Genomic DNA, 17,127 nt, shown 5'->3' with positions numbered 1-17,127 from the left:
CTTTCTATGCTGTTGTAGATTGATTCGGTGGCGAATGGGTGCATTGAATAAAGAAACCAGTTTGTTATCAAATATCGATACCAAGCAATTTCAATAATAGTTAAGTAAAACAAAAAATATGATGGTATGATTTTTTAGGGCTTTCTAAAAAGCCATTCATTCCGATCCATTGCCTGTCACACAAGTGATTCAGAATTATTATGAGTGATTACAATGCATTCTGTTGATCAGACAGAAATTCATAACATAGACATATATATCTACTAATTTTCCTCTTTCTATGCATGTGTCTGAATGCTAGTAAAATCCGTACATAAGGGGAGGAAATTAGAAACAAACTGAATCTTAAAATTTATTTTGCTTTTTAATTTTAGGTTATGCATGTCGGAATGCAACAATACCAGCCTCTAAGGAAAAATACAGATCTTGGCATTCAAGCAATGGGATGCATTAATGAAATTATGTCTAAACAGTGTATACCTGCAGATTATGAAGGGTTCTTGCTTCAAGTATTCCAAGACACTTTTCATTTACTGCAAAATCTTACCAAGGATAACTCAAAAAGTGCTTCTAACAGAAATACTTTAGCCGATATTGATGATGTGTAATAACTTTTTTCTTTCTTATTTTATAGTTTAAAATTTGAAGGGGGTTGCATAATAGCTTTTTTTTATTTTATTTAAGTACAGCTATGTAAAAGAATATGTATAAATATATTTTATATGTCATGGCTCTCAGAAAATTGTGAACATAAATATTTGCTGACTTTTTACAAAATAAAATCCTTCGAGTTGGAACAACGGTAAAAAACTGCAAAAATATTAAAAAATTGCAAAGAAGTTTTAATGTACAAACGTGCTTTGGTTGTGTTCATTTTATGATAAAGCCAAACTTTATTTAATTTTCGTGCAATAGATACATTTTTATCTTTTTTTAAATTATTTTTTAGTACCAAGTATGAGTTACAACTAAAAATAAAAAAAAACTAGATTTTACAAACAGATAATGTTTTGATTATGTTTTTTTTTTTTTTTTTTAATTATATCAGGTTTGAGTTTTAACTTTGAAAATGATAAAAAGAACTGTAAAAATGTTATAAAGTTTTAATGTACGAATATGCCTAAGTAATATTCTTTTATGATGAGGCAATACTTTCTTTAATTTTAGTGCAATAGATACATATTTATCTCTTTTTTTTATTCAATTATTTTTTTAGAACCAAGTTTGAGTTGTAACTAAAAATAAAAGAACTAGATTTTACAAATAGATAATTTTCAGATTACTTTTTATATCGGGTTTGAGTTTTCACTAGAAAAAGGATTAAGGGGATATTTTCAGATAAACAAAAAATTGTGCACACCAGTCTATACTATGCATGTTTGTGTTAGTGTAATATAAGTAATATAATATACATGGCTGACCATTCATTCTATATTGAAAATTTGTCACCATTTATGTTTAGAAACATTTATAATTGTGCACAACTAAACCATGTGAAAATTTGATTGGAAATAATAATGCATTTTTATATGTACTGAAACATTATGCTAAGATGTTTGAATCACACAATGTTTCTAAAATTGGTAATATTACCCTAATTTTAGAAGCAGTGCCTGCAATTATTGCATTGGAAGTTAAAATCAATATCTTTTTATGATAACTCTGTTGAGGTATTTATATCTTCTGTTTTATTAGAAACAATCTTATTCTCTGTTTTGAAAGTCATTGCTGTTATTCATTTTTAAAAAAAAAAAAAAAAAAAAAAAAAAAAAAAAAACATCTAAATATTCTTAATAAGATGTTGCACACTATTAACTGTTTCTAAGCAGATTTTAAATAATATCAGAGACTGTAGTTATTAAAGGTTAACCAAAGATAATGCATATTTCAGAATTGTTGCAAAAATCTTTCTCATCGTATTTTACATAGTAGTACATTTAAGCTTGCAATAAGATCATTTGTCTATGCTATCAGGCTATCATCAAACAGGCCTGCTGACCAGGAACGATCCACTAATTTAAAAATGATGGTAAATAATAAAAACACAACAAGGGAAATTTATAAAGATTTCATAAAATTCCCCGTTAATTAACTACTATTTTTTACTCTTTTCTAGGCCTGCAATTTAAGACATTTTATCTCTCCCTTTTTGCTATACATTACACATAAATTAAGTTTAAATAAAATTGTTTTTCTGCCAATTTATTTTGATTTTTTTTTTCTAATAGATACATTGAGAAGTTCACATATTTTCTTCAACTCTTTGTAACTAATCATCTAAAAAGATTTGAAAGCAGTGCTCAGTTTCCAATTTTAGAATTTCTCGCGCTCCTCTTCAAGTATACTTTTCAACAGGTAAGTAAATTATTACATTTTGTTTCTTAAAAAAAACATTTATGATGACTGTAAATCTAGTTCAACTATGTTCTTGCCTTTTTCAAAGTCACAGAACAATTGTAATTTTATTAGATTTTTGTGGAATACTGTCTTTAAATAAAAATGTAATTTTTTTAAAAAATAAAATTAGATATATTTCATAGTAAAATTTGGGTTTTTTTTAGTACAATAGTTACATAGAATGCTTTATTCTCGTTAAATAGTATGATTTTTTTATTAGAAATCAGGAAATTTTTATTTCGATTTGTAAATAACCCCATCTCTTTTATTGTTTTTTAAAATTTTATTAGAACTTATTTTTAACGTATGAGCAAACTCATTTATTATTTACAGGGGTCTGTCCAGACATTTTGTGAAAGGTCCGTTTATCGTTAAATTGTGAAAAAATTACATTCTTTCAACCAGGGTCCGCTTTTATGAATTTGTGCAAATAGAGTCCGGTTATTGCAAAAAACTCTTTCAAGGAGTTTTTAAATTGTAAATAGATACAAGATTATGCTCGGCACTGTAAAATTATAATTAAAAAAATTTAATTTTCAAAAATAAACAACAATTGCTGCTTCTAAATTAGAGATGCAACATACAAATATTTGGTATTTAGCCTATACTCCTGAACGCAGAATATTCATTTCGGACGAATAATGGAAGAATCGTCTGCCGAAGACATAACTTAATTTGTTCACATCCATCTTTCTTGTTTCCTGCCCTGGGAAGGGTTTATTCGATCAACAAAATTATAATGAAGATAAGTAAATTTGAGAAGGGTCCGATTAAAAGAAAAATCATTCTGTGAAGGGTCCGTTTTTATGAAAAGATATTTTGTGAAGGATCCGTTAACGGACCCAAATTTCTTCTAAACAGACCCCTGATTTAGCAGTCAGATTTTAAACACTCTTGCCAAAACTTATATAACTTAGTTGCTAAATGTTTATAAGTTATATATATTAATGTTTTTTTTTTATTGTTTGAAAATTCAGTTGTTAAATTTCAGTTAAATGTTTCATTATCTCAGCATCCATTTTGTGATTAAATGTGGCTTTTTAATCATTACACTTAACAAATTTTTGGAAAGAGAATCAGTTTTATCTTTATATTATATATTTACATATGAATAATTCAAACTAATTAAAATTCTCTAAAGGTTAACGTTTTAAATAGTTCACAAAAAAATCAAGTATCTTATTCTTAATTTACAGAACAATTGTAGTAGAAATTGAGTATATTTCTCAGGCTGTGACTCCTAAGAAATTAACTTCGTCTATATCTCTTGTTGCAGGTCCTTTTTTATGCTTGTTGAATAACATTAACAGATTTTGTATCAATACTACTTAATTATATATATATTTTTTTAACACTTGATTCTTACTATGCTACTTAATTTTATGTTTAATTTCTAAACTATTGTTTAATAAAATATTTTAATTACAATTTTTTATATATTTATTTACCATAATAATTTTTTTTTCCTGTGTATCATGTCTCTCACATGTTACTTTATTTGATTACAGCCTTCCCACGATGGTTTTTATGCTTGTTTAGAAATCTGGAACACATTTTTAGACTATTTAAATTTCAAGTTAAAAAATGAAGAGAACAATTATGACGTGACTTTCAATAAGTAAGTTTTTCATTTTGAAGATTTTCAATTGATTATTATTGTTATAATAGTTTTAATTTGAATATTATTCATATTTCATTATAAAAATGTCTTTTGTATTAAAATTTTATTTTCTCTTACTAACTCATTTGCTTGAAGAGTTTAATAATAATTATTTGTATGAGTTTAAATTTGCTTTTTAAAATATTAAACAGTTTATTAAACAAATAAAATTCAGTTCATATCACAAAAAAAAATTTGTTTTAGTTCTTCCTCCATTTTAATACTGTTTAACTTAACAGTTTTAGTATTCACTAAGTACTCTCATGTTATTGCCAATTTTAACAACATTCTGTGTGTAACATTTTTTCTATTTTTAATATATGACCTGAATTAATCAAAACTCTTCAATCTGAAAACTTAAATAACAAAAATACATTTTTTTTCTTCTCTTTTTTACTGAATATGTCTTTTATTTACTGAGTTATTACAACTATTTTCTGAGGCATTGCATATCAGATACTAACACTAAAGAAAAAATGACTATAAAAAAATATGCTATTGTCACTTATTTCAAAGCAGTTGCAACTCGGAAAGTGATTTAGCTCACAGTGTTATTATTTTTTTCATTGAATCATCTGTAGCTCATTTGAACAACAAATATATTGTGATTCCACTGGATAGGTGTGGTCAGAAAAAAAAATGAAACTGCATTTTAGCAAAAAATGAACTATTACATGCATGTCAATCTGTGTTTAATATATATATATATATATATATATATATAATAAATTCAAATATTGTGTGATATTTTATCATCTTTTTCAGAGAAGGTGGGAAGAAAGTCTCCTGCTTATTTTTCACAATAATATAAACTACTGAAGTTGTAATAGTTTTTTTTTTTATTTCTTAAACTACTCAGGCTTTAATCGACCACCTTAAACTGTGTAAAATATAAAGATAAAGTAGATTGCTTCCTTTTGGACATGCATTCAATGATCACAATTCTTATGGTTCTTGATTTAAATTGTTTAGAATTCCTAAAATTGTTAAATAATTATGTGAATTGTAATTGTAACTAATTGTGACTTAATTATTTGCAATGATTTTCTTTCTAGGTATAGAGAAGCCTTATTAGCTTTAGTTCAAGAAATTTTAAGGAAGTTACAATTTCGCTTTAATCAGTCAAGCTTAGAGGAACTGGACGATGAAGATTTGGATGATGATGTATATATGTTTTCCTTATATCACACTAAATAAACTAAAGAACTTTAACGGGTATAAACATTTTAAAAACTGTCAGTTGGTATACAATTGCTATCATGAGAATGTTTGCTTGAATTTGACCCAAGTGGTTGTAATATTTCAAATAGTATTTAGCTTGGGAGGTGAGTGTGGTATGTGTTTAGTTAGCTGAGTTTTACTCCGAACTTACAACATTCAAACTAGATATATAGTTCCGGACAACATTCAAACTAGATATATAGTTCCGGAACCCTTGATTATTTACTACCATGTCTAATATGAGTTCCAAAATAAAATTGTTTATACTAAAATTTATTTTATTTTGATAAAATGTTTAAAAATATTTATTGTACCTGTTTGTGTATTTCTTTTCTTTAAAATCATCCCGTTTAGTTCAACAGAGTTTATATATATATACAGAAATATTTATTTGTTTTTGTTTTTTTTTTTTTTTTTTTGTAGTATATAGTTTCTATGAACAATATGAAATGTAAAAGCATGATTTCAATATTTTTCTAACCAGAAAACACTTTTAAAAATAATACTGATAAAAGACTATGACTTGATTAATAAATTGTGGTAGCAAAAATAATTATAAATTGAGGTAATAAAAATACTGCAAGTTACATTAAATTAATTTAATAATAATGTAGAAAATCTCTTTTTAGAACTTAATTTAAAAATAGCAATGGGAATTAGTATCATTCTATATTGCCACTATGTTTTAATGAATGTAATACAATCATGTAATCCAGAATAACTATATTTTTCCTTGAAGCCACGTTAAAATCAATTTAAATCTGTATTTTAAGTTTAACTACTTATTTAATAATTTTTTATAAAGACTGGTTTGATCTATGTTATGGAACATCGCACTATTATCTAATATTTCCATTTTGTTTTTTAGTCCTTTACTGAGTGGCAATCTTTTTTGTGCCAATGTCTTGAAATTGCATCCAAAGTGTCTGATTTGATGCCAAATGAAATTTTTAATTTAGTTGTAAGTACTTTTTGACAGTATCTTATTCTTCTTTTATGTGCAAACGGGAAACAATGTTTATTAATTGTAAAATAATTTTTTACTAATAAATAGAATTTTAGAAGATAGCAATAGTCCCTGTCAAAGAATTGCACCAGTTTGTTAGACCCATGGAATGTGCACATTGTGCACTACACATCCTTAATGCTTTCAAACAAATATACAAAATCTGTTTGGTTTAACTATTAGCCATAAAAAAAAAAATTTAAATAAGTAGCATTACATCTCTTGATCTATACATAAGTATTCTTTTTAATATATTTCTGGAAAATTTTTCAACTTTTTATAAGTTAAGGCATTATATCCTTATGAATTTTGGTCTGTAACTGGGATGATAAATCTTGAACAACAAAATTTCCTATTAGGTTCAAGTGAGCTCGGATTTAAGGTCTCCTGGCTTAGGTCACAAAATGTAGATATGAACTATTGTCTACTGTGTGCAGAAAGTCGCCATGTTTTGCAGAAAATTTTCAGTTTTGAAAAATATTTTGATTCCATTTTATAGAAACCCGCTAATCTCATTTTCACACTTTTTTAAATTCTCTTTTGATTTTTGGAATAGTGTCATTATTTTAATGTAACAAATAATGTTTTTTGTTGCTACTTAAATATCGTTTCCTTGTTGCAAAAATGTTTTATGTGCAGAAAGCTTTTGGTTTTATACTCTGCCTTTAACCAGCTTACAAACGTTTCAGTTTTTGTTGATAACTTTTGCTTCTTATGCTATTCTAATTCAGTGTTATTCTTTGTTCTTTTCTTTTTTTTTAATTTCATTATGTAATGACTTTCTGCTGATTAAAAGAATCAAAATACTTACTATCAGATTTATGGTAATTCTTAAAGCTTTTACTTTTTGTCTTTCTAACTTTGCATTGTTGAGTCAATATCATTTTTTTTTCTCTTTGTACTTATTTCACGCTCTATGGTGACTTTCATTTGATGTGTATATAATATACTAGGGTGTTAAACCCCTGTTCGCTGCTGTTCACCAACCCTGATGATTCCTTCACAATAATTGTTTCTTAGCAGAAAACAGTTTTTCTGCTAAAATTAAAATTATTCATTTAACATATATGAACTAACATATACTAAAAGGAATTCTGTTTGCTTACTCTTGTGCCTCCACTCCCTATGTCCAAATATTATTATCTATTCTTCTTCTTTGTCAGCACAACAGCCCCTTGCAGGCCTTCGCTGCCTCAACAGCTGACAAACACCAGCACCGCCTATAAATGGCAACTCCCTTCCAATTTCTAATCTTTAGAGTTTTCAAATCATTTTCGATGTTGTTGAGCCATCTAGTATGGGGTCTGCCTCTAGGACGTGACCCCTCGGGGCTCTTAAAGGTGACCATTCTCATGGTGCTGTTTTCAGGGCTTCTCCATAGGTGTCCCAGCCATCTCTTATTAACTATTAGTATTATAAATATTTATATCTATTGATGTGACATTCATATTGCTATAACATTATATTGTTTAAACAAATTTGTTGAGTTCACAACCTTAATTTGATATTTTCACTTCATCACGTATCTCATTGTGCCGGAAGCTGCAGTCTAAATCATTTAACAGATCTCTTTAACTGTAATTTATAACAGTATATTAATGTTATTTGCAGAAAGGGAATAATTGTAAAACAGTTAATAAGATTAGACCACCTTAATAAATTTTATAATAATAATAAATAAATAACTAAAACAAATCTCTTAATTTTAAACTCTTGAATGAAAAGCGTAATAATAGCAGTACAGGAAAATAACTTTAAATTAGGGATACAAAAACATTTATAGAAGAACAATACCTTCATGACTTTTATTAATTTTATGCCGATGACAACCAAAACAATATGAAAATGAATGAGGAAAAACTGGATCCTACCACTTGATTTTACAATAAAAATGAGCAGACTACAATGGAAAACTGCGACACAATCATTAGATTTTTATGTATAGTAAAATATATAAATACTTAACACTCTTGATAATTCACAAAACTGCTTTCATATACTCTTTTTATTTCCTATCCTGCATTAAGTAAACCATGCAGCTCTTTGCCAATGAGTTTTTTGCTGATATTTATGAGACATTTAGTTTCAAAACTAGTTTTATTCATTTTCTGAAACTTCATTGGTGTAATAAATGATCTCTCACTCTACATATGAAATTAAGAACATATATTTGGAAAGAACTGAAATTCTTTACCTTTCATCAACTTTAATATAACTGTTTTATATTAATTTGATTTTGTTACAATATAAGAATTCACTAGTGCTTTTTAGATTGATTTAGTAAGAAAAAAATTTGGAAATGTAATGATTAGAATATATAAATACTCTATGTGAAGTGTTGTATTAATTTCAGTGAAATTATTATTATTTTCAAATTTAATTTGCATATTTTTTAACAGTATTCAATATTTGAAGAGAATTTGCGAATTTACTTGGAGCTTGAAAGATTTGTTAAAACTGATGCCAATCACTCGCCAATTGAGCTTAGCATCTGTGCTGAAAATGAATGTCGTAGATTGCATTGCAGTCTCAGAGATTTGTCTTCAATGCTACAAGCTTTAGGACGTTTAGTTGTGAATTTCTGTGGTGACAATTTTGTAAATCGAAAGTTAGAGGCACAAAAAATCTTAGAAAAGTAAGTCTATTGTTTAAGTTTTACCAGAAAATGCTGTTTACATATTTTATGTTGACAAATATATTAAGTCTAGTTTTCATGTTTAACTGTGTATCATAGTTTTCTATTGTTGTTATGCATATTAATTTTGTTGTGAAGCCTATGTATATTTATTCTACTGTATATGTTTCACTATGTTATCCTACATGAAGGATACTTGTTATAAACAGGGTGCATAGCGTTTTTAAAAAATGCTTAAATGGACTTATTTTCGTTTTTTAAAAGCTCTTAAAGGTGCTTTTTTTCATTGGGTGTTTTTAAAAAGTGCTTAATTTTCCCTTTTTCAATATGAGATTTTTCCTTTACCATGTTGATTTTCGCTACAAATTATGCTTAAAGACACAGTTCACATTGTTCTATTCTGCTTTTTCATAATAAATTCAGCCCCAATTTATTTCAGAGTATTGTCAGTCTGTAGCTTATGAAAACGCCATGTGTTTTACATGTTTCAAAATTTTATGAATTTTGACAATTGTCAAAAACAATGCCAAAAGTTTTTTTTTTGACATGACGGTTAAAATAAGATAAAACCGTCAATTGTCAAAAGCTTTTCAACCCTGCCTAATTATGATATTTTTTTAAAGTGCTTACAAATGTTTTTTGAGTTCTTGAAAAGTGCTTATTTTTTGTTGAATAATTTGGCTACGCTCCCTGATACACTGATACTTCATTACTTTTGGAAAGTGTAACTTTTTAACCTTACCTGTTTTTTTTATTTGGTATCTATCTCCCCTTCAATTTAAATAAAGTTTTCAGGGAAAATAGAAATGTTTTTTTAATTAATTTATAATTTTTTAATACTATTTTAGATTATGCCATGCTGCTACTTACAGTAATCGTCTTAAATTTTATGAAATGAAAACAGAAGCTCCATCTGTTTTAAAAGGAGACTTTATTGAAGTGTTAGTATTTTTTCTTTCTTTTCTCTGAAGCTTATTAAAATTTTCTTTTCCAAAATTAATTTAATTAACTTATGTATTGCAGTCATGCTCAAATTTTAGCTACATTGAAGGCTTTTTGTTACTGGTTAACAGAATACAGCAAAGAAAACATTCACGTACCAGAAGAAAATTCCGATGGTGGATCTATTGAAAAAGTGTTTGCTAATATTGCAATTGTAAATATAAAAAAAGAGGTAAAATGTTCACTTTTAAATATTCCTTCCGAAGCTATAACCAAAATTTTCTTCATTTTAGAAATATTTCAGGAAAATTATAAGTAATCTAAAAGATAAACTGAAACTAAATAAAGTATAAAAACTAAACCATGAATTTTTTTTTTTTTGTTTTTGTAAATTCTCTTGTTCCTCAAGTTTTAACTATGAATGTTATGAACAGACCTTACACTTGATGGGCTGTATAGTTTTACATTAAATGCTATAACCAGATTTATTTTTTCTATTTATCTAAGTTTTTATAAGTTAAAAAAAAGTTTTGCATTGCAATATTTTTATTTGATTGATGTAGCAGTAATTTTGTTTATGTCTTGAAAAGTATAATTTTTCCACTTTTTTACATCACATAACATTTACATCTTATGATTGGATTGTTATTAATTGTTTTAAACAATATAATTTTAAAAATATTTTGATGCAATACTGTAAATATAACTGTATTGTAATGTTTTCCTAATATTGAAAAAAATTCCATTTTTCTCAAAAATATTATACAATTCATTTTGGTCTATAATTTTATTGATACTATTAGTTTGATTAAAAATTATCTTATAACTAGTCTTTATATCAGCAGTACCTGTTATAATTTTTTGAAAGGAGTTATTTCTGTTTTACTGCAAAAGGATTTAAAAATGGCCTCTTAATGCATACTTTTCTTTCAGGTGCCAGAAAAAGTTACACATAGCGCTGCTCACTTATTAATTTCACTTACTTATACTGTGAGACCAGCTCTTTTATTTCAGTTTATTCCCGTGCAAGAATTATTTTCTTTGGTTGCCAAATTAGCGCTCAGAACTTTGCCAATAGAAGTAAGATATTTTTAAATGTGTTTCTTGTAAACAATTTAACACTTTATATTTATTAAATCTGTTTGAAGTTTTAATAGGTCAATCTAATATAAGGTATAATATCTGAATAACATGTGCTAATCCTATTTAGATATTAGACCTGAAATTTAAAAAGTAACCAGGTTAATAAATTAATTGAAGACAAAAAAATAAAGTGTGAAAGGCTATTTTTATAACATTTGTACCAGCTAATAAACGATGTATTAAAGTTATAACTCAGAGACCCATTTGACTCAGAGCCCCATTTTAAACAAAAGCAACTCTTAAAATGTATTCATATCTTTTAAGGAAAAAAACACATAATTGTGTATTGTTCTTTTTCCACTGAATATATGAGCGAGTTCGCATATTAATAAGAATATGCTCTTGTATGATGTTTATTAATATCTAATAGTAAATATTGTTTAAATTACATTTATTTAATGAGAAAAGAACTATCTATTAATGCCCAATTAATAATTTTTTAGTAATATTTTGTATATTTATATTAGAAAATTTGAAATCAACTGAAAAATCGCTAAATAAATTAGAAGCTCAGTGTCAAACTGTCAAAATCTGTATGTAAAATTCAATGATAAAAATTTAAATTTGACAATTGTATTTACTTAGATACTGTAAGTAATTAATACTAACTTTAAAAAACTTTTTTTTTCCTTTTTATCTGAGAATGGTGACAAACAACTTTTGTACTACATTAATTAAAGGAAGTGGTCCTCATTATCAGCTGAACTCTTCATATAGGCTGTCGTTTATAAAATGTATATAAAACTTACTTATAATTAATTCATGTAGATTAAAAGATTCATTATAACAACTGAATAATATGTCCTGCCATTGCTAGAATTCAAAAATCTGCACTATCTACTGACCATGTGTTGTGTGTGCCCATTAATAAAATATAAATGGAATAGAATACTGAAAAGTAATGTATGTCAAAGAAAAATAATTTTAAAAAAGCAATTTTAAGTTCATGTACTTGTGATACATTTTTAAAACATCCAGACTGGAAACTGTGGACACTAATAGATTAAAGTTCCTGTCCTTATAGTTGCAATGGATCCCTATTTTACATGGTTAAGAATAATTTCATATTCTTTTAAAACATGGTTACAGTTTTGGGCATATAGAACTCTCCAGTACATTTCCTATAAGAATGAACGTTCTCATAAAACTTAAGCATTTGAAATGTACGTATAATATATCCTTAAAAAAACCTTGATACTTATTTAAATATTGCCTATTTCTTGAATAATGTGTGTAAATATGTATTATTTTTTTTTAATTTCAGACTCAACTAGTAGTTTACAGATCTATGTCTAACCTTTTAATTTTACCCTGGCCAAAAATGCAGGACTCTCAGCAGCTCTGGCCTGCTCGATCTACACAGCATGATGCTTTTTTAATATCACTTAGTGAGCCACTAAAATCTGCCTGTACTAACCCAGCTTTCCTAGAAGATAAATCTCTTCAAGAAAGAGGTAACATTTATTTTTCTATGTTTGCTGTATAAAGCCTGATTATTTATACATGCAGTTGTTTTATGGTAGATGTTTTCTAGTACTATGTTATAAAATGTGTTTGTCATCAATGTGCTATAATGAAAGAAATATTTTGCATGATGTAATGCCTAATACTTTTAAAATACTGTTTTTCTTTCAGTAAAATAATTTAACACATTCAAAGAGTATTTTGTGTTATGAATATTTAACCGTTCCCTTTTTTTTTAAACAATTGCATAAAAACTTAATTTAAATTCTGTGACTTTTTTCTAAATTATTATCTGATGTTTACATATACAACTCAAACAATAACTGTTAAAAATAAGAAGGATCATATTTTATTATGTGAATCTATATTATTAATTTATGTGAAGTTTGAACAGTGACTTATCTTTTTAGTTTCAATTACATTTTTCATATGATATTACCTGCTTTAACCTAATTGTGTAAAGGATTTAAAATTTGTGAAATTATTTAATGTGATCTTCAAGCTGATCAGTTTTTCTATGGAACTTAATGCTTACTATGAATAATGCAGAGTTCTTCTTAAGAAAAAAAAAGGGCAGAGCACTTCCTCTCAGAAAAGGGCACTAACACCGTAGAAATTTATTAAAATGTATAATATTATGTAATAACTGAATTTTATCTTCAATTTTAAATTACCTACTATTTTATGTGTATGTTTAAAAGTAATTCTCTCGCATTATCAAAATAAGAGAAAAATTTGTAATTTATAAAAATAATTAAAGGGATGGTAAAAGACAAATCTGTGCATAATTTTTTTTTTTTTTTTTTCAAAAAAAGTAAACTAAAAAAAGATTAATTGATAAACAATTTGAAAGCTTCTTTCTATATTTCAAACTGAAAATTATGAGAAAATTAACATTGAAAGGTGCATTTTTTTTTAAAAAAAAAGAAGTTCTTATTTAAAAAATAATTTTGATTTTATAATCACTTAAAAGAATTTATTAACGAAGTAAATATTTGTAATAGTAATCAGAATCAAACCTAGAAATGCAGATAATTTTTCCTGAGTGTAATTATTATTTAATACAGTGAATGAATCTTTTTAAGATGAATAAAAAGACAGTGTTTTTAAGAGATTGTGGCTTATTTTTATAAAAAGGAAAAAGGTGCATTTATTGGGATCAAAGGACAAGCAGGGCAGGCTGCCCTTCCAAAAATGCTTAGTCAGAACGCTGAATGATATTTGAATGCTTCTTTTGTTAGTTTGTTTTTTAGTTTCTTATTTAAGAATTTTACAAATCGTTTGTTCTTGTTTTAAAAATATATAGATAGATAGATAGATTTTTTAAAGATTTGCAGTACAATTGAATTAAACTTTAAATATGTGATGAAGAAAGAAACTTTTTTCATTAGAGTTATAATGTATTGTTATCATTTTTACTTTCATTTAATATTAAAGAAGCAGAGTCAGTATTCACTGCCACATGTTAGACTCTTACTATTGATATACAATGTCTTTTTACTGAATATAAAATAATAAAAATATCCTCTGTTTCCTCAATATTAACCGCTTCCTTGGTTATAAAGTTATCTCAAATTTTATATATTGCAATTAGTAATTATCTCTAGAAAACATGGAATAGCAGTGCTTGTTATATTGATTTGTTTTATCCAGTTTTAAAACACCAAAAGGAAATAATTCTGTCTTTATTGGCAGTTTGCCACATTTTGTTTGAGAGCTATCATTTCATTTGGTAACAGGACTGGGTTTTTTTTTTTTTTTACTCAGTTATATGTGTGATAGCTAAATTGAAATAAAAAATTATGTTAATAATGAATTAGATTAAAGAAGAGATAAAAATTATTAGTGTATACGAAGATAATGCAAATAATTTGTCCTGTAAGTAGCTTTATAAGAGATTATATTCGGCCGTCAAAACTACCCTAGCCCCTTAGCTAACTCAGGTCACTAAACTAAATATCAAACTAAATGTTGTTGTTTTTTTCACTTGTAAAAAAAATAAAGACATGTGAAATTTTAGATAAAGACATTAGACAAGCATCACATTAGCTACTGCAGTCAGTGATAGTATATTCTAAGTGAAGAAATATACTTCAGCTCTATCTTGCTTAAAGAATAGTGGTTGCTAAAGTGAGATGAAACATTTAGAAGCATATTATTCTTCATTTTATATCTATTAGACAAGCATCACATTAGCTACTTCAGTCACTGATAGTATATTCTAAGTAAAGAAATAAACTTCAGCTTATCTTGCTTAAAGAATAGTGGTTGCTAAAAAGAGATGCAACATTTAGAAGCATATTACTGTACATTTCTAGTAGTTTGTAATATTTTTTGAATAAATGTTTCCGTATTGGGCACAGCATCATAAAAGTTTAAAATAATTTTATTATCCTTTGTTGCAGTTTCTTTTATTTAATAATTTAAAGTCTTTTTCTTTTTACACTAAAAGATTGGCAGTGGAACTGATTTCATAATTATTTTATCACTTCACTGTATTAGTAAAGAAAATCATACTTGAGCAATTTAGTATAGTGTCATTTTTGGGTAAAACAATTGATAACAATAAAATATTTTTTTTAAAAAAGCGATGTGCAGGAATTTAGCCATCCTAAGTTAGTGGGTGACATATCTAACTTAGCCCTTTTTTAAGGTTTTAGGTTTTTTAGTACTTATGTTATAGTTTTACAATACAGTTATACAGTACAAGAATGTTTTCATGTTTACTCAAATCTGTTTACCAAAATTTACATTGACTTGAAACTATTATTTGTGAACATATGGTCATCGTTCTTAAGATAGTGCTATTGTATTTAATTGTTTAGAAATTAGTGTTTTTATCTTGTGATGTATCAATATGTTTTATATTGACACCCATGATGTTTAGTATGTATTTCATTGTATGAAATGTAATTTTCTCGCTGATAAATCTTTTTATTCTATTATAAAAATATAAAAATCAAAAATGATAAGTCCCACACTAAACAATAAAGTAAAAAATACAGCACATGTAAAAATGGGGAATTTTGTCTGACATTTTTCTGAGCAACTGAATCAATTTTCATACTTATTTCTTCTTACAACTTATTTCTTCTGAATACTCTAGAAATACTAAAGAGATTTTTGTTTAGAACATTTTTTTAAGGGAGGAATCAATTGCTTATAAATCATGGTGTTAAATAGTTGAAGTATTTAATAAGAAAAAAGTTTTTTATAGATAGGTTTAGTTCTAACAGATGCTGGGAAAATGCATTTAAAGTTTTGTATAGATTGCTATCTTAATGCGGAAAAATCATTTTAGATGACAAACCACCCTACTTAAATCAGTTAAGTTTAGTCTCAGGCAAGTATAACAGAAAAGAAACTATTCTTACAAATAATGTATTTTCATTTGAATTTGACTCTGCTTAAGGGCATATTTCCATTGTGATAGTATAATTGTTTGATGCTTTTTTCCTGGCTTTGCATATGTCGCAATAAATTAAGCTAAGTTATATTCTTTTTTAATGACTACTTATTATTTTTAAAACATTCTTAAAATATTAATTAAAACACTTTCTGTTCTAGCGAAACCAGATGTTATATGGGTGATTAAAGTTATATGTGGCTTAATAGAAAATTTGTCTGATGCTCCCACTAGAACAAAACAAATATTTTCGAAATCCATTTTGCCTTTAATTCCATTTATAGAATCCTTGTTCCATCTTTATCTTCAGCATTCAGGTGAGCCTCGCCTTCTTTCTTATATTAAATGCTATGTGTTATATAATAATACATATTTGTTCATATGTCTGATATAATGTTTTCATTTTGAAATTTCATGTTTTGATTTGTGTGGCTATGCTTTGGATATTTCCTTTTCATGTTAAATTGAACGTAATATTTAAGTTTAATAACAGAAAATTAAACTATACTTGGTGGATTGCTTTAAATGGTTTTCAACATTTTGATGTTCGACTCTCTAGATAAAATTATTCGTTTTCATTTTAAATTTCTGATAATTGAAATCTTGAATATCTAAATTCGCTTCCTTAGAAAAAAGTTTCTTTCAATTTACTATAAGTCACTTTGTTGCTTGTGTCATTTTTTTAATGAAATTATACTTTTCTTTTTCAGACATCACCGAAAACATTTTGGAGTTTTATTTGTGTCTTTTCTCAGTTTTTAGAGTGCAAATTGGATTGCCATTTGTTGAAAAAACTATTCAGACCTTATTAACCCTTTTTTCATCGTAAGTATGCGGATTTTACGCAAAGCATTCATGATTGTTTTAAATTCATGTTATATTGAATCACTTGTAAAATTATATTGCAAAAAATTTATTTTATAACACTTATAAGATTCTCATCTAGCTTTGGCTGCCAATCTCAAATTTTATCGTAATTAAATATTTTTATCTAAGAGCTTTTCAACTTGGAAAGGCAATTTACGTATTTCTGGTGCTTAACTGAAGAAATTTAAAACTTAAGAAACCAAACGTATGCAGTTTTTATAAATATCCAATATATAATTCTTATGACCACAAAATTATACATTTTTAACCAGCACATTAGTGAACTAAAACTTTGATTTTTGAATATTTATAAAAAGTTAGTATTTTATATAAAACAATAAATCTTAAGTTCTGAAAGCCTCTGAGAATTTTGATTCTGAATTTTC

The 17,127-nt window shown here is 26.5% G+C and overlaps 1 protein-coding gene across 2 annotated transcripts in view; it reads left to right on the top strand.

The window, feature by feature from the left end:
• The window catches only part of ebo (exportin ellipsoid body open), a 37,452-nt gene that overhangs the window by 12,893 nt on the left and 7,432 nt on the right, over positions 1–17,127 (top strand). For both annotated transcript variants that reach the window (XM_016062290.4, XM_016062291.4), the window contains exons 8-19: positions 375–604; positions 2,229–2,355; positions 3,906–4,015; positions 5,113–5,221; positions 6,147–6,239; positions 8,684–8,919; positions 9,768–9,860; positions 9,943–10,093; positions 10,795–10,941; positions 12,269–12,458; positions 16,036–16,191; positions 16,585–16,699. In XM_016062290.4, coding sequence (XP_015917776.2) covers positions 375–604; positions 2,229–2,355; positions 3,906–4,015; positions 5,113–5,221; positions 6,147–6,239; positions 8,684–8,919; positions 9,768–9,860; positions 9,943–10,093; positions 10,795–10,941; positions 12,269–12,458; positions 16,036–16,191; positions 16,585–16,699 — 1,757 coding nt within the window. The remainder of the gene's footprint in view (positions 1–374; positions 605–2,228; positions 2,356–3,905; positions 4,016–5,112; positions 5,222–6,146; positions 6,240–8,683; positions 8,920–9,767; positions 9,861–9,942; positions 10,094–10,794; positions 10,942–12,268; positions 12,459–16,035; positions 16,192–16,584; positions 16,700–17,127) is intronic.

The sequence above is a fragment of the Parasteatoda tepidariorum genome, chromosome 10, assembly GCF_982258835.1.
Source record: "Parasteatoda tepidariorum strain Cologne lab strain chromosome 10, Ptep-v5.0, whole genome shotgun sequence".
Classification (NCBI taxonomy): domain Eukaryota; kingdom Metazoa; phylum Arthropoda; class Arachnida; order Araneae; family Theridiidae; genus Parasteatoda; species Parasteatoda tepidariorum.
This window is presented reverse-complemented; position numbering and strand designations above follow the sequence as displayed.